This window comes from Rhyacophila brunnea, unplaced genomic scaffold (assembly GCF_057557595.1).
Source record: "Rhyacophila brunnea isolate RB1 unplaced genomic scaffold, BYU_Rbru_1.0 scaffold_1, whole genome shotgun sequence".
Taxonomy (NCBI): domain Eukaryota; kingdom Metazoa; phylum Arthropoda; class Insecta; order Trichoptera; family Rhyacophilidae; genus Rhyacophila; species Rhyacophila brunnea.
Genome location: NW_028232751.1, coordinates 29,181,006 through 29,206,725, shown reverse-complemented (window position 1 = coordinate 29,206,725; position 25,720 = coordinate 29,181,006). Strand labels below are relative to the sequence as shown.

At 33.5% G+C, this 25,720-nt stretch overlaps 1 protein-coding gene and 1 long non-coding RNA gene across 2 annotated transcripts; one reads left to right on the top strand and one right to left on the bottom strand.

Moving 5' to 3' along the window:
* Window positions 1-2,369: 2,369 nt before the first annotated feature.
* LOC147079666 (uncharacterized) lies at window positions 2,370-4,208 on the bottom strand. The gene is made up of 3 exons (XR_015070210.1): window positions 3,987-4,208; window positions 3,524-3,749; window positions 2,370-3,219 (listed from the first exon to the last, which is right to left on the bottom strand). It is a non-coding gene; the product is annotated as an uncharacterized LOC147079666 (long non-coding RNA).
* Window positions 4,209-4,323: 115 nt separating this feature from the next.
* On the top strand, window positions 4,324-25,551 carry LOC147079665 (uncharacterized). Its single transcript, XM_085945436.1, has 12 exons — window positions 4,324-4,639; window positions 4,853-4,880; window positions 8,337-8,392; window positions 9,748-10,237; window positions 13,351-13,481; window positions 14,623-14,770; window positions 16,193-16,267; window positions 18,456-18,510; window positions 19,560-19,697; window positions 20,249-20,412; window positions 24,905-25,031; window positions 25,409-25,551. The coding sequence occupies exons 1-12, from the start codon at window positions 4,596-4,598 to the stop codon at window positions 25,549-25,551; spliced, it is 1,599 nt and encodes a 532-aa protein (XP_085801562.1). The 5' UTR covers window positions 4,324-4,595.
* Window positions 25,552-25,720: the final 169 nt, after the last annotated feature.

Here is a 25,720-nt window from a genome sequence, read left to right as displayed (position 1 = left end):
TATTTTGATTTTTTGAAGAAACAGAGAGGAATTGAAAACTCTCACCTAAAACAGAAGATAGATTTTACGAAAGAGCTCCTGCGTACATTCATAACTATTTTTTTTTTGAAAAATCGCCCAGAGCGGGTTTAGTAACACTACGCCCTTCTTCTATTTTTAAACATTATTTTTTACGTTATTTATTTAAAAAATATTTAAACACGCAAAATAGGTAAGTGCCTATATAAAAACAAATCTTAAAAAGGGCATGAAGTATTAGGAATAATGATGCATTTCTAAGGATACTACCGCTCACAATGGAGATTTTTGTTGAAAATGCAAACCAGACACAACTCCAAGTCATGGAATGGTATTTGTTTGGAGATCCAAATCCTCTTAATATTGATCCTACAAACTGCAATTGGGCAAGTAAGGACGCAATGCAGATTCCGAAGTATATTACATTTCCTAAAAACCTTGATGTCGGTCAATCTAACAGACGTCCTCTAATATAAAGTAGGTAGTATTACCGTTTAAAATTTAATTTCTAAAACAATTTATTATTCAATCTGCATAACCTCTCGTATAAACACTAGGCCATGTAACGGATTCTAAGCTAGACCATGTTGTCAAACAGAAGACAGTCAGATTTTTAAAGTAAGACGTTTTAATGCTTTCGATTTTCCTCAATTTCTATTCGCTTGTTCGTGAAAGTCGCATTAATCGACGTCAGACAAACAAATGGGCGATTTGGCATATGTAGCTACTGATTTTGGAATTAATACGACCATATTTATGCGTTTTCGTGGACGACGAGCTACAATAGTTTACATTAATAATTAATTATTTATCTTCATAAGTATCCAACATCCCAATCCACAAATTGTCAAAACAATAAAACATGGCAGAATGTCAAATTGACGTTTCAATAGGTGTTGCTGTTTTAGAGACAAAAATATATCTGTGCAATGCAATGGCACTATGCAGTGTAGGGTTAAATTCATCTTAGATATTGCAACACTTAGTAATTGTCGAAAATCTCTTTCCCAATTTTCAAATTTTTATCAAACGATTTGTGTAACCTAACATCTAACAAATAATCCAGTACCTATATCGGCTATTTTCAAAGTTTGCCGCTGGCTTCCTGTAAACCGACAAGAATCATGTAAGAATAATGTACCTAATAAATTACATTGGCAGATTCTCGGTCTAACCCTTCCACTCAGTCTTTTAAGTCGTTCCGGAGTCATGAACGAAATGGAACAATTCCTATTTTTTGGCACGTTCGTGTTGAAGATTGCCGAGAACATAGGTACGAAAATATTCAAATAATTTACCTTGAGCTCCAATAGTGGCCGCGTGAGCGTGTCCTGTCTTGCGTTTGACATAACAACACAAATTTTTTGACGTTGACATTATGACTTTAATTAATATTTTAACGGACAAAAATAATACTCTAGTAAATACAATCAGCAACTCGTTACTATTCTCTAAACTTTATTTCTTGGTTTATTTATAATAATTTCCACTAGGTAGCAACTGCGCGTAGGTATATTATGAACCAATCAAATCAAGCGCCAACACGATTGAGTTGGTAGCTGAATCGATCCGTATATTTGCTATATGCCTACCTACATACATTCGAAGATTATTGTTTACGACGATCATTGAATCTAATTGGATCTGCGAATCTGCTGGTGCAATGGTGTAATGTGTAATGGTAAATAAAATAGTTCCGAGTCGCAATTCTTAAGCATCCTCATTACTCATCAGCCCCACTTCTTCATTCACTTTTTCTAAACTAGGTACACGTTTATTTCGAAGTAAACGTACCGAAAATAATGACGTAACAATGACAACGATTATTGATGGAAAAAAATCGAAATGACGACACGTAAAGGTTGATAGATTTTTTTTATAACTTATTATAAGCAGAGCATTAATAAATCCGACGACTTATTGACTGCGGAGTTTTGGTTTGTCAATGGAGCGGCTATATTGAAGTCAGCAAAAGTATCGGCATATTTTATTTATTTACCTTGGTACTTACCTACTGATGTAGTCTTGATTGTTTAGATTCTATATAAAAATATGTGATAAAAAAATTATCAAATTAACTAAAAAATAATTATAACGTATATCAAAGATTGGCTGTGACCATGGTGATTGCATTATCCTCTTGAGACCCGAGATAGAACCAGTCATGAGAAAAAATATTTGTGCATTTTTCTGTTCAATAAATATTATTAAGATCACAAAAAAAAATTAAAATATTTTTTTTACTATATATTAACTAAAATCCACTACGTGCACGTGAGTGCATCTCAGGTCACAATAGAGTACAATATTGGATACAGTACAAACAATGAAATGAAAGAAAAACAATGTGATATCCATATAATGATACAATTTTATTAGAAAAATAATACAATAATCATAATAATATAATGGTGATTGGATAATTATATTTATTTAGATTAAAAATATAGTACAATAACGGTCAAAACCCTAAAATACTACACATTAATTAACGCGCACTTCAGGGAATAGGTTTAGGGACAACCATTCTTTGCTTTAGAAGTAGATCTGTGTTTACTCGGTGTGTTATGGAAGCTAATGGTGAAGAGTTTCTTGGATGACCTTGTATCGATGATGATAATGATGGCTAAATGACTTTCATACCAAATCATAGGGTTTGCAAGTCTGATTTTCCATGACTATGAAGTATTCCAATCACAGTGAATATTTTCTTGCCTATAAGTTTGCATGTACAATGAGCAAACTATTTCATGTCCATGTCCAACAAGTCCATGTCCACAGTGGTCAAAGATCCTCACAGTTTACATGCTTGATGTCCTGTGAAAGCAAACACACCACTGTGAAGATTAATGCGGCTCATCGACTTGTAATCAGTATTTTACAACAGCTGACTGAGTGATGCATATCGTTCTTCGTCTTCTTTGAATCATAACACGTATTGGCCTGAAATAACGAATCGGTGAGGTTGAAGCTGGTAAAAAAGTCATATGTGTAGACGTACAAGGGCAGTTGTTGTGAAGCCAAAGTAACATCACAGCGTTGCATTGAGATTGTATCGTATCTTCATCAGATAGGTAGGATTCACTTCCCCACATGGAGAATAATTTATAGAGCAATTGGAGTCCAGCACCCAATAAACCATATATGGCCATGAACTGAACTCTTCAGCTCAGCATCATTCGTCTTATTAGGCTCAGCGTACTGAAACAATAGAAAATACAATACTATGAATTAATCGATACATTTATTCCTATTTATTAAGTATTCAACACCAGGAATATAAATACTAATGGCCAATAGTATTAATCACTAGGTATATTAAGTATATTAATTATTCTGTCCATCGAATCCTCAATATGGAGATCACAAAGCCCTTTCATCACGAACTGTATCAATTTAATTGGTACTTAATTGATTTTTTAGCAGTGCATGCACTTGCCTAATAAAATGATAAGTTTGATATTTATGACTAAATGATAAAGTAATATAATATGAGCATTGATACCTTATGGTTTCATAAGCCAGGATAGGATCCTGGATTGTGATTTTGAAGGATGTATCTCAGCCTCTAGCAGTGAGTAAAGTTCACTGGTTCTCCAGAATAAAGTCATCATCTGGGCCCAGGAGATGAATGTGAACATCATTACTGTCGTCAGGGTTATATCCTCCACCAACTTCGACATCATTATCATTCAAAATATCACCAATATGCTGGCTATTCAAGGATTCGTCTAAATGTAAACAAAAAACATAACCTCAATAAATCAGATATACTAATGTCAAAATATATCACTCTAGACCTGAGTTACTCATGTGTGTACCGAATTTTGAAACTATGATTATAATATTTTACAAAAGTGTAAAGATAATTTAAAGTATACGGAATATTACTATGATTCATTGTGAAACTAAATACATCATTGGTTTTTAATATAAATAAATATTAATATTTAATTAAAAGCACTTACTTGTCAGAGTTGACTTTTTAGCCGCCATTTTTGTCTTGTGCAAATATCCATAACTTCAAAGTCAAAATAACAATTTATTTTAAAACTACATAGGCTAGTGTTTTGCTCTAGTGGTAGAAAAATATACTATCTATACCACTGTAGTCAAATGCGGTTCAAGTATCCATTCAAATCATTACTAAAAAATATTTAAATAACGTCCACATATGTGTACCTCAGGACGCAAGAGGATATACCAAGGTATTAATTTTCCTCAATATTATCCAATTAATAAAATTAAATATTCTATCATTGTAACACTGGAATCAAAGTGGATAACAATATTTTTTTAACTAGCAATACATTTAGTTCTTAAGAATACCCCGACGTGTTTACCGTGTAATTGTTTCTTAGTCTCCGTTTTGATTTATTTTTTTGTTTTTGACTGATGTCAGTCGAAATAGTGTTCTAACCCATTAATTTCTAATTTAAATTATAAATTCTTCATAAGTTAAACATTGGATGTGTATACACGGCATTATTATTTTGCTTTTTTTTTACTAAATATACACTGTCATTCTATTAAAATGTCATCTATTCGATTAAACAAAGTATTCAAAGCTGGTGATTATGTCTTTGCGAAAGTGGGAGACCATCCTGGGTGGCCAGCTAAGGTTAGTACTCTATACTTTTTCTATAATATATATTAATAATATTATGTCTCAAAGAATTTTCATATCATCTTACTATAACTTAATCTACATTGATACTACAGTACGGTACCTTACTATAAATAAATTATGTACATTATTTGTGCAAAATGTATGAATATCATGAAATTCAATTGAAAGAATTATTATATTTTTGTTCTCTTGCCACTTTTAAAGAACACCATTGGGGACAATTCACAACTATGTAAGTAATATTTGTTTTTACACTGTTTCCTTATGCCTAGTCTAGACTTTAGCACACAGGCTCCTAACCTTTTTCGGGTGGCGACCAATGTTCCCAGTAAGGTGTCCGTGTGTGCGCGCGCACACCTACCAAAATGTGTCCGCACACATGTTTTCATCCCCCGCACAGTCCTCACACAAAAATATTATAAAAGAAAGATTCCTTTGCCAGATTTTAGTTTTGCTCGAATGTACGAAACCATCACATGCACAACTTCGACTCATTTCTCGGAAGGCGAAGATCAAGTGGGATTAAAATACCTTAAAAATATAAGTTTTAATGAACAACGATTATATGTGTGTATTTGTGGGGGGGGGTGTAAGTTTACTGCACCGGGTGACACCAACCCTAGTTACGCCACCGCTCAGATGCGTTGACGATCCGCACACACAATAGAAAAATTAGAGGGAACATTGGTGGCGACCCCTTTTTATAAAAGCTATGTGACCCGCGACCCCGATGCAATTAAAAAAAGCATTTTTAATAAGGTAATTAAAAAAAACAACGAAAACAGTTTTTTAGTATAATTTTATTTTAAATTATGTTTAATAATTAGTTTAATGCAATGGTTGAAATTGCATGTTATTAACCAGCCTCAAAATTGGCAGGTGAGTTTTTGTTAACCCCAACATCATGTCACTCTCAACATTTAATTTATTTCTTCTTTTTGTTTTTAAACAAAGAAGAGTTGAAAATCCACTCTCGCAAAGATATGTAGACACAAATGGAACTAAAACTCGAAAGGCAAGCATCGTCACATTTGGGTATGAATGATACATACCACACAAGATTATGTGAGCAATTTTTCATTAAACAAGTTACGTCCAAAGGAATCATTCCGCAAATCCAAGAATTCATCTTGTAATTCATCGGGAATGCTGGCTACATCAAGGGAAGCATATAATTGATGTCAATTGGTGTCAATGTAGTTTTTTCTTCTTTCTGCTCAGGGAAGTAACGCTGAAGTTCGTTTTCAAGGGATTCGAGATGCCCAGTAATCTCCTTCTTCAAATTTTCATTTATTTCACCTTCAGATTCATCTACCACACCGCAGAGTTTCTCAAACATGGCAATGTTTCCAAGATTTATTTTTCTTCGCCAGTTTTGCAGCTTGGATAAAAATGCCCCGACATTATCGTGAAATGCGATAATATTCGTTTCCTTTCCCTGAAGTTTCAGGTTAAGCCTATTTTGTTGTTCTAATATATCTGCTAGATATGCTACTCTTTTCAACCAAGCTTTGTCATTAAAGTATACCAAAGGGTCATGTTTCCCTTGCACTTCCAGGAACAACTTGATTTCATCTTTCAATTGAAAGACACAATTCACAACATTTCCTTTAGTGTACAACAGGTGTTCCGTCCGCATGGAAAGGATTAACAAATTTACATTTTATAACATTTTTTTAAATTGTAAGTTTATATTTGATTTAAAATAAAAAATAATTTTCATTTTAATGTTTTCAGATACATATTTCATCACTGTTCTGGCAGAGAACACTAATTCGAAAAAATGACATATTGAGTTAGTACCAAAATGTTCCTTATTTCAAACTTTACCGTCTGGAAACCTTCTTAATAAATAAACAGTCTTTATTTTAAAGTCATCCTTTTTACGATTACTTAATAAACTCACATGATAGACCATTATTTCAAACATTTTAACAACTTCAAAGGCAAATTACTCAAAACTAGTATTCTCCAGTTAGTGTGTTCTGCCAGAACAGAGACGATTTATTAATTTATACAGTTTAATTAAATGGTAAAATATCAAAAAAAATTCTCAAATTGCAAGCTTCATATTTTTCCGCTAGGTGCCTCTGGTAGATTCGCCTTAACCAGGGCTCGAAATGGACCGTAGCGCACCGGAGCGCCGTTCCTGTTCGTAAGATCAGTAAAATTATCGCTCTGTCTCACGGAAAAAATAATTTGACTGCCTGAGCCTAGATATGACATACAATAGAAAATCTAAGACTTATTTTTATGGAATACACATACAATTTGATAACTATGTCTTCTAACTATACTAACTATCTATTGATGTAGAAAACTGCCGAGCGCTCCGGTTCGTAAACTTTTCCATTTCGAGCGCTGGCCTTAATACCAAATTGTCTGTTACAAGTTTTACAATTAAATATGACGCAATATAGGTACCTACCATTTTCAGTTTCAGAATTTAATATTTTAGTATATGTACAAGTCAACCATGCAGCACTCAAAATGGAAAGTTTACGAACCGGAGCGCTCGACAATTTTCTGAAGATATTTATATAGTTATCAAATTTTAAGTGTATTTTATTTTTAGATTTTCTATTATATGGCCCATCTAGCTCAAACGGTCAAAATATTTTTTCCACAAGACAGAACAAAAATTTTACCAATTTTACAAGTCGAAATGGCCCTCCGGTCCATTTCGAGCCCTGTGACCATGTTTCATGTTTGAGATGTTCAATGTATGTAGTAATTAATAAATTCTTGTCTTAGTAATATCTGCATGTTTCATAGTTTATGTTTATTTACGGAATTGACTATTTTAGTGAATTTTAAACTGTGCTGAAATACTTTCAATTTTTGACTGATCCGTGCAATAACAGAGTGAAATATGTGACAAATTTAATGAATTTGCTATCCAAAATTCCTTGCAATTAGCGCGTATTTTGTCTATTTACAAATCCATACACATGTAATTGGGCTTTGTCACTTGGTGGCTATTTCCAAATATATCATTAATTTGATTATCGTAATTCAGGATAGTATTGCTGTACGCGTGGTACTGCCACTAGCGACGAAATATTGAAAAAATTCTGGCAGCATTCATATATCTACATATAATTAAATACAGTTTTTAATGTCAATATGATGTTTAACCAGACGTATGCCACAAGCGTGTTCACACGCTACAATTTTGTAAGACCGGCCAAAGAAAATGAGCGTTTATACTCTCTGTACTCTACACTAATTAATTATACTATTCCCAGTCGATTGTTTTATATAATTTAATATATTGTATGCATATTGCCACCCCTTGAAAATATGGTGAAATAGCTGAAATACAAGTCTTTCTGATTATACCAAAAAAAGGTATGTTTATAAGGTTTTATTTTTTCATCAAAATTCGCAGCCTACCCTGTAGCGCTATGTCAACACCTCCTGACATTTCATGGGTTAATGTCATTTATTTTGAGTACATATTGACTATCTATACAAATACGAAAGACTAGAAATATTAAATATCTCTTATTATATTATTGAAACTCATTGGCAAATCGTAATTTTTTTTAAATTACGATTTGCCAATGAGTTTTGATCGCAAAATATATAGCATTTTGCATACCATATCAATAATAATATGACTATGAATTAATGATAAACATGGAAACCATGGTCTATAATTTTTAAATAATCTGTTTTGTTTTAGATTTTGTACATTACGAAAAAACAGTATAGAGTATACCTTTTTGGCAATTCGTGCACGTAAGTAATTTTTTTTTTTCACCATATTTTGCTCCCGACCAGGGAATATGAATATTAATAGGTAGACATATGAGTCGTAAAATCACAAAACCCCCTGTGGAGAATTTATCTACTTATGAAAAAATCTTACTATGTCAATAAGTATATATAATTTTATTTTATCATATTGACTGACAAAGCGATAATAATTACCTCATTTCGTAAGGATATTAAATTTCATGTAATTTATCAAAACATCCAGATCGGGTTTAGCAAAATTTCCAATGAGTTTTTCGACTCAACAACTTGTATATTCCTCATCGTTGTGTTTTGCATCAGCAGTTTTTGTAGAGAATGTGTGTTTATGCATGTTGAGATATGACAGTGGTGACACATAATAATATAAGTAGTTTTTTTTTGTGTACAAGTTTGTATGTGTTTGAGTGGTTATGTTATAGGCCCTTTTGATATTAGTTTCAGGGATTTTGTTACACATTGGTAATATTTTATACTCCATTTGTGAGAAATACTCATTTCATTAGATTTCGGTATAATAAATTATTATATGAGTGGTTTGAACTATTTCAAGGCTACTATTTAAACCTTTTGACGAATAGATTGTGTCATCTATATTCTATATGTCCAAGAAAATCGCCACTACTCGCTAAGTCAGAAGCATGTTTTGAATGAAACTAATAAATTGTGAAGGATTTTAGACATAGAACAAAGACATGTGATGGGGTGACTATTTTCATAAACCAATTAGCCCATAATTCAATATTAGTGGTAAATGATATTAATGGCATGATTGTTCATGTGAAATACTGATGATTATTGACAAAAAAACCATCTAGGTATGCAACATTAATAATGCAAAACATTTTTATCGCGGTGCAGCCCTGATGAAAGTTTGTAATGCAAAATGTCTTTATAGCTAATTTAATCATTGGTCTTTGAAAGGTTTTTCAACTTTAATTATAAGTATAAAAGCTCTTATCTGTATAGATCAGTGATGCACAAACCACAGCCCAAAATAGCATTTTTTCCTGCCCAAAATAACAAGTACTTCATCACCAAAATTGTCATTGAATACGGCAAAATTCTAATTTCCTATATACTAAGTTCTATCATGCAAATACATAATGTACGTAATGCAAAGTGGAGAGTGGTTGGAGTAACTGATATGTAACTATTAAATATAAAATAACCTCTTGCTCATGAAAAATTAGAAAATAGATAAATTAACCCTTCTTTCAAATTAATTGTACCACTGGTATAGATGGAGGTTTATGTACAATATCTTTGCAGACAACACCTTTCAGTCTTGTCACCATACTCAAAGAAAACAGTTGTTTCACCGATTATTATTTTCACAGATGCACCATGAGTGGGGTAAACCTCTTCGATTATTTTGACAATAAGTCGAGATTAGGCACCAACAAAAAAAATTGCCAATTCTTCATGAAAGGCATGCATGACTTGTATGCGGATATATTGAAGGAAGCCAGTGAATCCGACGAACGACGTCTGAGATCGGGATCCAGAATCAAAAATGTGGTTGTGAATGGACCACCTACCGTTTCAGACAATATATTAAAAAAAACCAGCGTATCCAACGGTCGATGTCTGAGATCGACGTCCAGAGCCAAAAATGCGGTTGAGAATGGACCACCATCTGTTTCAGATAAAATGTTGAGCGAAGCCAGCGTATCCGACGATGGATATATAAGATCACAGTCTAGCATCAGAAATGCAGTTGTGAATGGACCAACAACCATTTCAGATAGACCATGGGAATCTGAGATATTATCAATTGTTCTTGCAATTACTGAAGAACAGACAAAAGTGGCAAGTGAAACAAACATGGTATACCTATTTAATATATATTTTGTTTTTTTAAATGCATAATTCGAAAACATACATAATTTGGAAATACTTCAGAAATATACCTATTAAAAAAATCTTGAAAAAACATTGATGCCAGACTGGACTCGAGCCTGCATCCATCAAATTCCAGCTAATATGCATCAACCAAATAAGTATATTTATCTGATGTCTTTCCGAATTATGTATGTTCAATAAAAAATGCTACTTCTAATTCTTGAATTTTGTGAATTACATTAAAAAAATAAGTTATTTAACAATTTAAATTTAACTTTTATTTAAGAATATTCTCCTAAATCTGTAAGCAAATGGATATTTTATTATTTTAAAACCATTCAAACTAAAACTGTGTACATTCTAAATAGTTTTAGTAATCTTTATGTTGAAACTCGAATTTTGTTAACCACCCAAAAAATGTTTCAGTGGGTCTATTCCATACACAAGGCGGCTATCAACGGTGGTTTATCATATTTATGTATTGAGCTGTTAATTTTTACAATAAGTTAACGTCTAAACTGTCAAAAAGTGCTATATTTTAACAGCCCCTCCCTTGTCTGTGTTAACTTTTAGAGCGAGATAGACAGTATAAACACTATAAACGGTCAACTTCTTGTAGCAATTAACCACCTCAATACATAAATATGATAAAGTGATAATATTTATCACTTTAGCCATCGATAGCCGTCCTGTATATAAAGGGTCTTTCAGTAAGGACGCTCGATTTTTTTAGGTTACAGCAGCCATGTTGTTAAAGTGACATCTGCATTTATTTTGAATTGTTTAGTAGTGTATGGCAAATCACCATGGAAGGTTATAGCGTTGAATAAAATGTGTAAATCATCAAATTTTATTATCAAAATCAGTGCTCCGTTCGAGAAACGTTCCATGCAATACGTGATTTTTATCCTCACCACAACCGTCCTGCCGAGTCAACTATTCGATGTTGTCAAAAATCAAAATTGTCAGATTTAGGGCGATACCAATTCACACGAGATACACCAGCATGAAATGCATCCCGAAAAAGTCACTGTTTGGTGCGGATTTTGGTCTGGCGGAATCATCGGTCCATACTTCTTCCAAAACGAAACTGGCATTGCCATAACCATCAACGGCGAGCACTATAGATCGATGATAAGCAACTTCTTGTGGCCTAAACTGGATGATATGGATACCGATAACATGCCGTTCCAACAGGACGGCACTATGTACCACACAGCGCATGCCACGATGGACATTCTGCACGAGCGATTTGAGGGCATGGTTATCTCGCGCGGCGGCAACGTAAACTGGCCACCGAAATCGTGCGATTTAACGCCTTTAGACTTATTACTTTGAGGCTACCTTAAATTGCATGTCTATGCGAATAAACTGCAAACAATTGATGCCCTCAAAGTCAACATAACGAACGTCATACAGCAAATTCAGATTTATGCGACATCGAAAATTGGACCTCCCGAATACGTACCACCATTTGAACGATGTTATATTCCATACTTAATGCCACAAAATATTCTTTCAAATAACAAAAAAAAATTAGTGGATATCTTGCACACACCTTTTTTTATAAACATTTAAATATCGAGCATCCTTATTGAACGACCCTTTAGAATAGACCCACAGAAACGTACTATCTATAATATTATGATGCTCATTTTTTAGGAGATAATTTTTTAATATGAATTAATGATAGATTTGTTTCATTTGAAATATTACATTTTTTAGAATTACTTGAAACGACATAGGTACTCGTAATTTATTTTCATTTAAACAAAACATTCAAACCAACCTATTTGATTCCCTAAATAATAATTTCCTGGTTATTGATTCAAATAAAAAGGTAACTTAAAGTTATTCAGGTCGTACACACATGAATTTCAGGAATGAAATTTAAATTGTTTAAAGATTTTGAAAACATATCTTAAAGTTTTTCTAGACCTATTAAACTAATTAAATTATTTCTGTCTACCGACTTCGAAAACCACTTCAGAATGGTGCTTTTCTACTGTAATACATGTGCATACATATTGTAAAAATATTGAAAGCAGGTTGAAATCAAATCTGCTAGAAGAAGAGCTCGGATTAGGGACAATCACAGGGTAAGCCTTTTTTATTAGGTAGCTACTGAAATATCTTACATGTTTAGCCATGACATATGACGGCATCGGCTTATACAAAGCCACCAGTGAAATATTTTTGGGTGTATGTTGCGTGTGTTGTTGAAGAAAATACACAATTTTAACTCGTCACTCAACTTTATATTGTCAGTGAGCTTTTGGAATTTCATCGACTTCATATTATGTCATTGTCATAAGTGATAATGTATTATTATTATCTTCCTAACTCCCGTACAGTCCCCCAAACTTATCTGTAGCCTATACAAAAATGACACTGCATACATATTGAATACATTATGCCGCTGTCAGATTTTGTCCATCAATTATTCTACAAAAAAGTTTGTGGTACTGTAAGTATAACTGACAAGTGGTTTTGGATCCTCATTATCTACCTCCTCCCTAAAGGCACTCATTGCCACTGTCTGACTCAATATATAATGCTCGGTTTTGGGTAGAATTAGTTAGGTTTTGGGTAGATTTTATTGTTCCTCCAATGCCATTCAAAAGCCTGGTCCAAACCAACATACATCAATACATCTGTAAATAAATGAAACATTGTATTTACCGTATTTTTTATGTTGCGCTACAGATGGAAAACATTTGCAAATTTACTGATAAGGAAGCAAGTGTGCCAATATCTTGGGGAAGAATTTTCTATTTTATCGGAACGTTAAAATACATTGTCTCGTTCAAAGAGATTGGACGGTGCAGTCTTCAATCTCATTGGTCTCGTTGAATTTTATTTTGAACAAATATACAACATTACATTTAATTTTATGGCAATGGTCAGGTTTTCCAGGCAAATGATTATTCGCATGTATTTGTTTAGCAGCAAACGTTATCAAACCACTGTATAATTTGTTTGCATGCATATGTATACTATTCTGGTTTAGGCTAAACACGCATCATATTCATTGCGTCTTTGTAAGTCAGGGACATAATTATGAAAGATGCTTTGTCTGATGTTTCATTCGGTTTCAGGACACCTTCGACCTAGGATGTGTCTCTCTCAAGTCTGAACAGCAGACTGAACCAAAGTCTGCACCGGAGTTTCAGCCAAAGTTTTCAACCACAGAAGATGCCAAAATTATCAATAAGCTCACCATTCACGGGTATGTTACATATTATTATTGTATATAAAAATTTTTTGGTTAACACTGATTTCTTATTGGTGGGAATTAATCGCACATCGCATTAGTCAAAATTTCCCCCAACACAAAATATTGAAACATTTAGAAAATATTTTTCACACAAACTAAATAATACCAAACAAAAGTAACATAACACACTTTGCGCATTCACAGTTTAACCAATTATTTACGACTTTTTATACGATAAATATCCTAAACCACCCAATTCTATGTGTACAAATTGTAAGTAGTAATGTTCAAACATATTCACAATGTAATTAATACGATTTCTATAACCACTTGACAGTAAGATGTATTCAAATTTAATGCTATCGCGGTGTCGGTGGGCAGCGGAAAAGACCTAGCGAAAAACCATCTGCATAATCATTTGCAAGTAACTTCCGCAGTTCGAAGATAGGTGGAATAAAGATATCGTTAGTCACAGATATAATAATGTTCTGGAATACTCACAGCAGGTTGGAATAAAGATACTGTTGTGCTATGCATGCACACTTTTACTGAGGCGAAAAACACTATATTTTACATCGAACACCCATATTGGACTAGTATATATAGCAGGGGCAGTGTTTATATAAATAAGGACCTATGGATTGTGGGTTCGAATCCGTGGCTGCGGTAGTTGATCCAGAGCAAGGACCAATTGGTTGGAGAAGTAGGCTCATATCCTCGGTCCCTTTTAAAAAAGTCAGATCTGAAATTTTGTCATTTTCGGATTATTACGTAAAAGTTATTTAAACACTTTAAACATTTATACCACAATCACAGTTTTTTTCTGTTTGTTTGAAAAATTTCGAGATATTCAAGTTAAAAATGACGGATCTACCGAGAGTGTCCGAATAACAATGTCGGTTCTTACCAACCGACATTGTTGGCTGGGCGTGGGTGAGCGGATGTTTTATAAACGTTTAGAAAAGTTTCTATAACCCGTATTTTTATTCATTATGGCAAGGATATTTGATGAAACATCTTTGATTGCTCGTACTGAAAAATAGCATTTTGCAGATCCGACTTTTTTAATAGGGACCGACGATATGATCTGTTTAGAAATGAACATGGTAGTTTTTTTTATTATTTATAATAATTATATATTCTTCACTTCCAGTAACTATCTGATACCATCAGAAACGGTATCACAATTGCCATCCATTGAAGAAAAGGTGTCTCCGTTCAACAGTGTGGTGCCATTGACCCCCACTCAGAACGCTTCAAATACTTCCGCTGGCAACAAGAAAACTGATATCCCCAAGCATGTACGACCTGTTATGATTGTTTAAATATTGTATTATGATAGTTATGAAACACAACCTGCTTTTAACTGCCCCAAATCAACCAGTAAATACGAAATGTACTGCATGTTACACTGTTATTTAAAAATATGAATATTAAAATTTTATGAATTTCTATTACAAAATATTGTTACCGCCTAAAGCATGGCATTCTTAGAGGATCCAATTTCACGAGGCCAGAACGATTATCGGACGGATTCACAGATATGAGCAAGTCGACTACGAGACAGAAATTTCTAGTCGAAACTTGATATTATTTCATAATAAGTATTAAGAATAAGTAATTACTTTTCTCAACCTTAATAATTGCACGGCGTCGGCCGTGTGGGCCGACATTCCAGCAAAATTTTCCTATTTTATATATATTCATTTTATACGCTGTAACTTGATGTAGTCAATGTATTCTGGAAAATAAAATACGTCATTATTCTTGAAATCCGCGTTGTCGATCAAGCATAGCATGTCCCCGAAAGAAGAAGCAAGACGATACCTACCTCATCTGCCACACTACTACCAGGTCCGGTAGGGGTACCAGATCCTACGTCAGACCCCTCCTGCCTCTTTCGGGGGTCACAATTTCATATCTGAAAATATCCAATTGCCAACTAACTGCCGATGAAAAATCATGTGCTATTATTATAAAATCATATTTTGGAATAAAAATTATTCTTTTTCTCTAATTATATATAAAATAAATAATATGTAAATCTGTAATGAACTATAAGTCAAATATGCACATAAATTGCAATTTCTCCTAAATTACGATTCAATTACAAACTCCATTGAATAATTTACTGAATATAATTATTTCACTATAATCAATCTAAATATATAAATTTAATGAAAATTGAAGATATAATGCGTGTTGACTAAATAATAATCTGAAAAAGAGCAAAGAGCAAGACATTCTGATCTTTTAACATGACGACGTTTACAACAATAAGTACTTTTTTATGGCATTAAAATATTTTACCTGGTCATTAAAAAAACTTGAGAAAAGACAAGGTATTACAGTATCGTCCCAATGCAAAATGCCACCCTTAGGCAGACTTGGAATACCATTGCCTTTCATTTTCAGCCCCAAATTGTTAGGTGCATACTACCTATTTTATTATTTGAAACAGACAAATGCGACAAAAATCTTGAAAATATGACATACATATCATCCACTGACGACCAGGACATTTATACGAAACCTACTCTCAAACAGCAATGGCTTCGGCAAGTGGATGTCTGAGGTTCTGACAGGTTTGGAGGACCCCATATATATTTTTTAAACCAAGATGTCAGTACTTTCTAACAAAGCGACCGCATCATCCACTTTATGGAAAACCGCTACTGTTTTCAAAATGGTTTTGTAATAGTCTTTCCCATCTGTTCAACCAGGTGGTGCCATTGACTGCCATTCGTCAGAAGTTTGCGAGTAATTCTTTAATCCACAAGATCCGTCGATTTAATCAGGTATGTGCTGTTATGTTTTATTGAACATTGTGTTGTACATAATAATTATGGAAGAAGACCTTGTTTTAACTACTACAAATCAACGGGTACAGCAGTACGAATTTTATGTGGCACTGCTACCCACTGAGCACTGTGAAATTTTAACTTGAAAAACATTCACAATATTCAACGGATTATTGCTATGCCGGCCTATTAAATGATCTTAACTCCTTATTCGGAACAGCACTTTAGCGGGTTTGACATTTTATTAACATATCTAAATACATATTTTATATGCATATTTAAATACATATACATTTTATTATCAATAGATAACAATGTTAATATTTTTGGAAAATTATTGAGCGCTCCGGTTCATAAAATTTTACACTTCGAGCGCTGATTTTATTCATGTTTTTGTTTGTATTTCTGTTCTGTTTTATTTGTTTATTATAATCATTTTAATTTTGCTATATTACGCTAGTGGTAAGTACGTTAATTCTTATTGGCTCTTTGTAGGGCTATTGCTTACGCCCAAATTGGAAAATCGTAACTCTGTTTGCAATCATCTATGAAGAACGCCCTTTTGCCTTTTTGTTGATATTTTTTGGAAACCTAACCTCATATGAATTGTATAGTTCCTACATATGATAAGTCCGCTTTTAGTCAAAATTGAAAAAATGATGACATTTTTTTCTACCAGCAGTGCTCCACACTAATAAAATGTTGATCAGTTCTTAACGGCGATACATTCATATGAAAAGAGAGTTTCAAAATCACGATGAATTCCTATCGGCGATAAGTCCACGGTGCAATTTGTTCCAAAGGCCGATGAGTCCATGCGACCGTGTAGACAGCCAATTAGCATCGAGCATTTGCAAAAATCAACATGGCCGTTGTAGCAATTCGCGTTATCAAAAGTGTCTGAAGTTTTTAGTAGAAATACAACGAAATAATGTCTGACCTTACCCAGAACGTTGCTAAAGTGAAAGGAAATACATCAAGGAAACGAGTCATCAATTAGGAATTATGGAAAAAGAACGTAGATCATCAGGAAAGGTATTTAAAATACGCATATTTTGCATTGAATTATGGCAAATACTGGGTGAAAAGAGAGTTTCCCTCGAATTAAACAATTGTTTTTATTTTAGTTATTTCGGTACTTTTTTGTAATTGTCCTACCTGAACAAAATAAAATCTGTGTGATTGTAAACTTCCCTCGTTTCAAATAATAGTTTTTAATAACATTTTTTTATGTTAAAAATTACTCGGATTAGGTTTATTTAAAAAAAAATATTGTGATTACATTATCGATCGTAAATAAATGCCATTATTATACATAATAGGTACATTTGCGTAAAAATGCATGTTGTTTTTTCAATGTATGCTTGATCCAGTGCAAGGACCCAATGGGTTGGGCGAATGGCTAACAAGCATTCCTTGTTAAAAATAGTCTGTTAATATAACCTTCACTAAATGCAGGTCCATATATGCTCTGCTTAGGAGCTAAGACAGTAATTAACTTCTTTTACATTTGTGTATCCTTTTCTACTATCACTTACCTAAAAAAACCTTTTAAAGTTACATAACCATGTTAATATTTTTTTGATTTAATTTTAATAACTACTTTTAATTAGATGAAGAGAAGACAAAACTTATGTTCGATTCGTTCTAATGTATTAGGTTTTATGATAACAAATAAATTTAAAAAAATACAATTTTTATTTTACTGACAATAATTCTCACATCACCAATGATTGAAATCATTCTAATAAATTATTTTTGTAGTTATTGAAATAATAATTGTTGTTTATTTACCCTATACTTGTCAACCACTTATCGTTAGTGTTGAGAAACAAAGAGCGATAAGTCACACCTACTGGGTTCCTAAATACGATAAATTTGACAGTTAGCTTCAAATGCCGATAAGTCCATCACTGTTTTGTCAATTTCTACTTTACTGCTACGAAAATGATTAATTTTATTGTGAATATTTGTATAAAAACAACAAACCACCATAAAATAAATTCAATCATAGGTAAGTTTTCATAAGAATAAGTAGTATTAAATGAAAATATTTAGTTTGCCAACATTTCATCAAAGTGGACTTATCGTATATAGAAACTATACGACTCATATCTAATATGTTACTTGCGCCTTTTTGACTTGGAGCAGTCGATATGTATAAATTTTTATTGATTGTTTTCAGATTCCGAAGAAATTGCTGAAGCCCAATATGACGCATTTCAGCTCTGTATACGACAGTAAGTTTTCAAACCATCTCTTGACAGATTTAAATCATAGAAACCAAAATAATATATTATTTCAAATTTGTAGGAACTATTACAAACCCATTGAAGTACAGTAGAACCCCGTTTATCCAACTGGTCCAAAAAATAAAAATAGATCTTTTAAAAACAAAAATTAAAAATTAGAAACTTTTTGAGTTTTGCTGCAGAAAAATTGATACGGAAATTTATTTTATTTTACTTCTCTCTACTTACTCTAAATCTACTGATATTTAAGTTGCAAAAAGTCACTTCTTACCTGGTTTTTTTAAAGATGCCTGTGAAATTACATCAATATGCACACTTTTTGTTTTTCAAACAAAATCATTCGGTAGCGCTGGTTGACTGACTCAGAATATTATGATTCACTTTGTAGTTGCCACGTCTTATTCAAAGTAGGTACACATACCTATTTTTGAAATGACAAACAATAACACTTTTCAATTTACTTAGATCTCTGTATCAATGCGATTCATCTTTTATTTTGAATGAATTTCATTATTTTTAAAAAATATGTTAATGGCGTTCGAAGCATGCGATTCTTATAACCTCAAGTATTCTTTAAAAAAAACGCAAATGTAACCTTTAATCTAAACATGGAAACACTGGCTGAATAGCAGTCATTGTGTGGCTACATAATAGGATTGGCATGCAATTGACATGGGCCTGCATGTGCCTTATTTGGTCATTGGCCTGACGAGCCATTGTGGAGGGAGTTGTAACATATTAGTCCAGTCTTATCGCAGTTTTAACCTGAATTGATTCCCCGAATGGGGAATCTCTGCATATGCATAGTGCTAGTACCCAGTAGGACGATTTTTAGTTTTCAGTCATCTCAACAGATGAAAATATTGAAAAAGGTTTTAAATAAAAATTGGACAGCATTAAAAATATATATTTTTATCATATCTCCAATGGTTACCATGTTGAGAAGTGGGAATGAATGTTGAAAGCAGATTTTTAATTTGAAGTTTGAATATTAATGACACCCATAGGTACTAATAATACTTTGTATCTTATTTTAGCTACAGAAAATTTTCGCAGAGCATTTTTGATGACGGAGTCACGCCTACAGCAATTGGTGCGTCATTTAAAACAATCGCTCCTCGAAGAGAAAATTCCGATGCTTCGTTTAGCCATTTTGTCACTGGAAGATCTCAAAGGTGATATTAATATTATTAAAACACTACATGACTGACTATTGCAATTCATTTCTTGCTTGTCATTATGATGTGCTTTTAGAATACATAATCTTGTCTTAAAAGTGGCGAATAATATGGAACAGAAGTGAAACATCTAGAATATTTATATAATTTATATGTACATACTTTAGATGTTCAGATATTCTAAATATATAAAATTGAATTCTTCTTCATTTCTTTCATGTGTCATCAGAATGGGAAAAACAGAATTGCAATTACTTGCTCTAAGTTGACGACCTATGAAAAATGTCTTTCCTTGGAAATAATGTAGATATCTGTAATGTTTTCTGTAAAATCAGTGTACATATCATAAAGTTTAAAACCTAAAGCAATGTATTATTATCGCTGCATGTATTCAAAACCGGCTGTGTTTTTTACAAAAATACACAGGATAGGCAAATAACATCTTTTTACAAAATATTTTGTATTTTTATCTCTTTATTTAATGCCAAATATTATATATCTTTCCATACTAAGCACCGATTTGCTAATACTTTTGTATGTATTTTCAGAATTAGTAATCCACCGACTGATGCTCTTAAAAAACCCCACGGTTGTGACTTTGCTCTTGATTTCTATCAACTTTACTGAGAAAGAGAGCAATCCAGACTTTTCTATGGATGATAAGGCAGCCAAAGTGAGGCTATATTCAAAGCAATGTCTTGACAATTACGCCGTAAGTGTTGTTTAATCTTTGCAAAATGACAATAAAATTAGATGTGATTTAGCTATCCTAGAGTGTGACACAGTTCTTTGGGCCAATATTCCATGAAACATGTAGTTTATTATTGTATTTAAAAAAAAAAACCATGTCCAATCCTAATAAGATCATATTGGCCTCCACAGAGTGGAGGATTGTATTATGTAACAGATTTTTGTTTTTACGAGAAATGGATGTTAGCCACTTGCTCAACCTATTAGGTCCATACTCTGACTCCAAACATAAATTGAAAAACAATAAGCCATGCGGTCTTCATGGGCGTGGATGGTGTATACTGAATGATTTTTTTTTAGATGAGGCATCTAAATCCACATTTGGTCAAATTCGAGAAAAAAATACGCACGTATTCTTTATATAATTTTACACAACATGTATTGATCTATAAATTCCAAAACGCGACATAACCTACGAAAAAAAATATTTTAAGTCTCGATTTATTACAAAAAGCACCAAATCCGCGTTTTATATTATTTAAAGCTTGGTTGATTTCGCGCGTGTTTAAGTCAACCAATGAGGAAACGTTCAGTATTGAAAAGGGCGTCTCCCACGCTGTAGCATCTGGATGCTACAACATGGATAACTCATGAGAGTGCCACGGAAATATGTGCCTTATGCGGAGTAAATTAAAAAGTGAGGTACAAATAGCGCTACGTCCAATTTTATTTTGCCTATATTTATTGCATTTAAGAGTTTATCGGCTGAAACAAATTGCAGTTTGTCTCTAATTTCGACATAGAATACAACGGAAAAAATAGTCTCACATTCAAACAAATAATTGAAGCTTGAAACATAAAAACGTTGTTTCCCGAAAATATTGAATTGTGGACTTGTCGCTTTTTGTAATTAGACGCCTCAGATATCCTATTTTAATGATTGAAATATTCATAAATTACGAAGGACCACCTATCGATATCCTTTTTATAGTTAACTACATGTATTTTGTAGAAACAGGTTCTGGCTAAAAACATTTGTAGGTACCTAGTATTGAGTATTGACAGGTGGCGGAAGAGTATTTCACCGATCATATGTCATTTAAGATATGTAGATTATTTCATGAGTCATGTTCAAATTGGATTGGAATAGAAAATTTGATATTAATTCATCATTGTTAATAATGTACTACCAAGGAGTACTTACTTACCTACCTTTAAATGATTCAGCATTTTTCTGGTATTTTCAAGATGTTTTTATTCATTTTTATTAATTTAATTAATACCTACCTGCCATAAGTTTACTATCAACCAGTGGCTCCAACTGGCTGCAGCCAGCTATCTCCTTAGCCGGCGAGTACCGATTCTTCAATATAGCAATGCAATCCATAAGACTGAGAGGAATGGAATCCAAGAAGATAAAAAATTATCGTGTTATTTAAGATAAAATTTACATCCTCGTTAATTACATCAGTACCTAGTTTCTTTTGCAGCATAATAGCACCTGTACACATGCATGGATTTACTGGCACCAATAGTGTATAAATCCAATTATCGCGATAATAACTGGTTTACACATAAAAGTGCTGACTGTCTGTAAGCGACATGTGTTTTTGTTATTTGATCGGTTGTGAAAAATTGTAAATGTCAAAATGCTTTGTGCGATGTAGTTCATATTTTTTCCGGCAGGTTCGCCACTGTCGTTGTACTGCGCAGGCGTAGATATCGCACGAATTCCAACTATCGCGTGAAAATTCAGAGGCTTTTGAACTTTTTTGATCCATGCATACAAACTAGGAACTTGCATGGTAATAGATGCATTTTTACGTTATGGCCGCGATAATACATACTGGATTTATTGGCAGCAATAATGTGTATTTTAAATTATCGTAATAATTGTTTACATTAAAAAGTCCTGACTATCTCTCCAATTCTTCAAGAGTAAGCGAGATGCGATGTTGTTATTTTATGGTACTATTTGACAGGTCGTAAGAATCGGTTAACCTTAAAATGAGTCTCTCCCGCCGTGTAGTTTGTTTTTTTTCCGTCAAGTTCGCCACTATCGTTCTACTGCATAGTCGCAGATCTGTCTGTCACATGAAAATTCAGAAGCTTCCGAATTTTTTTGATTCATACATGCAATCTTGCAACTGCAGGATAATACATGTTTACACGTACATTTTCTTGTTACAGCCGCGATAATACTTACTGTCAGCAGTAAATCCACGCACGTGGAAATGGGGTATAATGACGATGAGTTTCTGATGAATGTGAAAAGTGTAGAAAAATGTTACCCATTGATTAGTCTTTTAAAACAACATAAATTTGTTATCACATACTATTTTCTACACTGCAATGCACTTTAGGTTTATTTCCGCAAAAAAAAACAACTAAATGAAACCAGAACCACACTGTTGAGTCATGATGTGTCAAATGTCAAACAGTTCGGTAAAATCTTGCAGGAATCCGATTTTCGAATTAGTGTTGCAACATCCTAAAATCATATTTTATTTGTCTAAAACAACAATACCTCTGACACCCCGTAAGTCCGGGTAGGGAGGGGAGTCGGGGCCACACGGCCGATCCGACCTCCGCGCTCGACTCTCCGGTCGGCCTGACGTTAATGACGCCCTCGTAGCGTGCCGTCGGCAGAACGCGGGAGCCACACGACCAGCTTCCACCCTTCGACTAGCTCAGAATAGTTCAAGGCGGTCAATAGTAGCTGGTTTTTAGTTCGGTAGAGCACGTTCAGTGTACGGTAGGTCTTGACAGTTGGGGGTAAATGCAGGATTGACGGGATGGTAAAATGATGAACGCACGTTGTTCGTAGCACAAATCGTTGCCGAAAGTTTTAGTATTAATTAGGGTTCACAACAAAAACAAAAAAACTTACATACACAACACAATACACAATTATTAAGTTTTCACAGTTTATAAATTTTGAACAGCCCTAAATTTTTTTTAAATGGCCGCCTAGGCTGTCAATTAAAATCTAAAGGATCTAATCCTTCCACGTTCGTAACACGTGTACGCTGAAATTATTTTTTCACAATAGGCGAAAACCCTAGGAATGGTTCGCGAGGACACACAGTCCTATCCAACGGCCTCGGTGGTACTACCCCGCCAGCCTCGACACCTACCGTGTCGCGGCTAGGTCTCCTCTTTTGGGCTTTATCGCTGTCCCTTTCAATCTACCCCTGAACGTCCACCCCTCTCTATCATTCTTGCCCGCAGCAGAATGTTTGGCTTTTGCCTGGGTTTTACCGTAAGGGTCGTCCAAGTTACCTTTTTGCCAGGTAGATTGAAAGTTACAGCGGATTTCAAAGAATTGAGCCCAAAAGAAACAACATTTGTAGTAATTACTAAAGAGCATTATATTCATACGGCGGCGATAAAAGAACTTTGGCTTGGCGGAATATAGGAAACATGAATGTGGCATCCATAACTTCGCTCGTACTTTAACCATAAAGGGGTCCTCCACGCACGTAGAAACGTGGAGGTATCACCTCAATCTCAACCTTCAAACCTTAAGGGGGGACATGCTCACCGTAGGTCAAAATGGAGCTTTTGTTCTATTTTCAAAGCATGATCCTGGACATGCCTTAAATGTTGTAGATATTCTATTTATATAATTTTGAAGCCTTATTATCCTCTATATTTATTTTAAATATTTGATGACTACATAAAGTATTTTTATTACATAAAATAGTATTCTTTTAAACCTTTCGCTCCAATGTCATAATTCAGTACATAACTGTGCAGTGGTGTTAAGATTTTTTACATTTATTAATTTTTAAATGCATTTATAAAACCATCAGTATAATTTATATCGACATTATTATAGTGAAATATTTCCGATAAAAAATAATATTGATAATCTCTGTGATCCCAAATTTGACAAGAATTAGTCATTTTGTACCGTTTAAAAAAAAAAAAAAAATTCGTTTAGGTACATGTTCAAACAGGCGCGTTAACATCATTTTACTCCCTACTTCAATTATAGTTTGTCAATTTATGGTTACGGCCGTATGTTATAGCTTAACCACTGGGGAATGCCAAAAGAAATGGCACTACCTTATTCTTAGGTCAATAATTATTATAAAACAATCATTATTCGTAGGATGTTTATCACACTTGAATGGTCAAAGACATAGCTTATAATGAGTATCTTTAGAATAATCTTCAAATGTGTTACTCTTGCCCATTTTTTGAATAATAAAATGCCTAATTGTCAAATTTTTTTATCGGAAATATACGACATCACTGTCACGGCATAGTCTCGACCGTGTGTGCGGATAATAGTTGCAACAATGCGGTGGTTTTGATTTATGACCATATCCCAGTCGAGACGATTTTCCATGGGCTTAGAGGGAACGTTGCCAGACACACCTTTTTATATTAACTTCCTTGAGTGATATGTTGTAAATATCTTCAATTAAGTACCTAATAATTTGCAAATTAATCAACAAAAAAATGATATCAAAAACATATTATTATTCTACAAAATCTATTTTCAGAGTCTGTTCAAAATGGAAACGGGACAGTCATTCCGGGCTATGTTCTACATGCTGGTGACCATATTCAACGACTGCATGGAGCGTATCCCACCCGCAGACATTAGGCAGCTTCTTTGTGAACCCTTTTGTAAGTACTTGAATAAAATTGACATGGACTCATCAATCATCATTGAAACTCTCAATAACCAACTCTGTCTGACATAGTAGGTATTGTTCTTTGAACATTTTCGTGCATCCAAGAATCCTTATCACTTGTTAATTTACTCGCTTCTTCCATAATTATACTAGCACCCGTAGTTATGTCAAATAAATCCTATATGGTATTTAGTAATTTTTAAGATCCAACATCAGATTTCCATTTTAGCTGTGATCAAAAACTGCATGGACCTCTGCTTTCCAATTTCTCATTTCACCGTTCATTCAGTACCTGCCGCAACCATCTGTTTTGTAAGCTGAGTAAATAAATGGTTGCCAATAATATAATAACTTTCAATTATTTTTCAGATATACCTACGCCGCCCGGAGACATGATAGTACTAAGTGATTGGAGCGAAGAAATAATTGAAAGTAATGAAAAAATATTTAAAGAAGAAAAGGATTTAGAGTATTTCATTAGATCAGTAGATAAAAAAGATTTTTTTAAATAATATGTAACGGCCCACCTGCTACGTGTAGGTAAAAATGGAGCTTTTATGGTATTTTCAAAGCATGATCCTGGACATTCCTTAAACGTTGTAGATAATCTATTTATATAATTTTGAAGTCTTATTATCCTTTATATTTATTTTAAACATTTGATGACTGCATAAACTATTT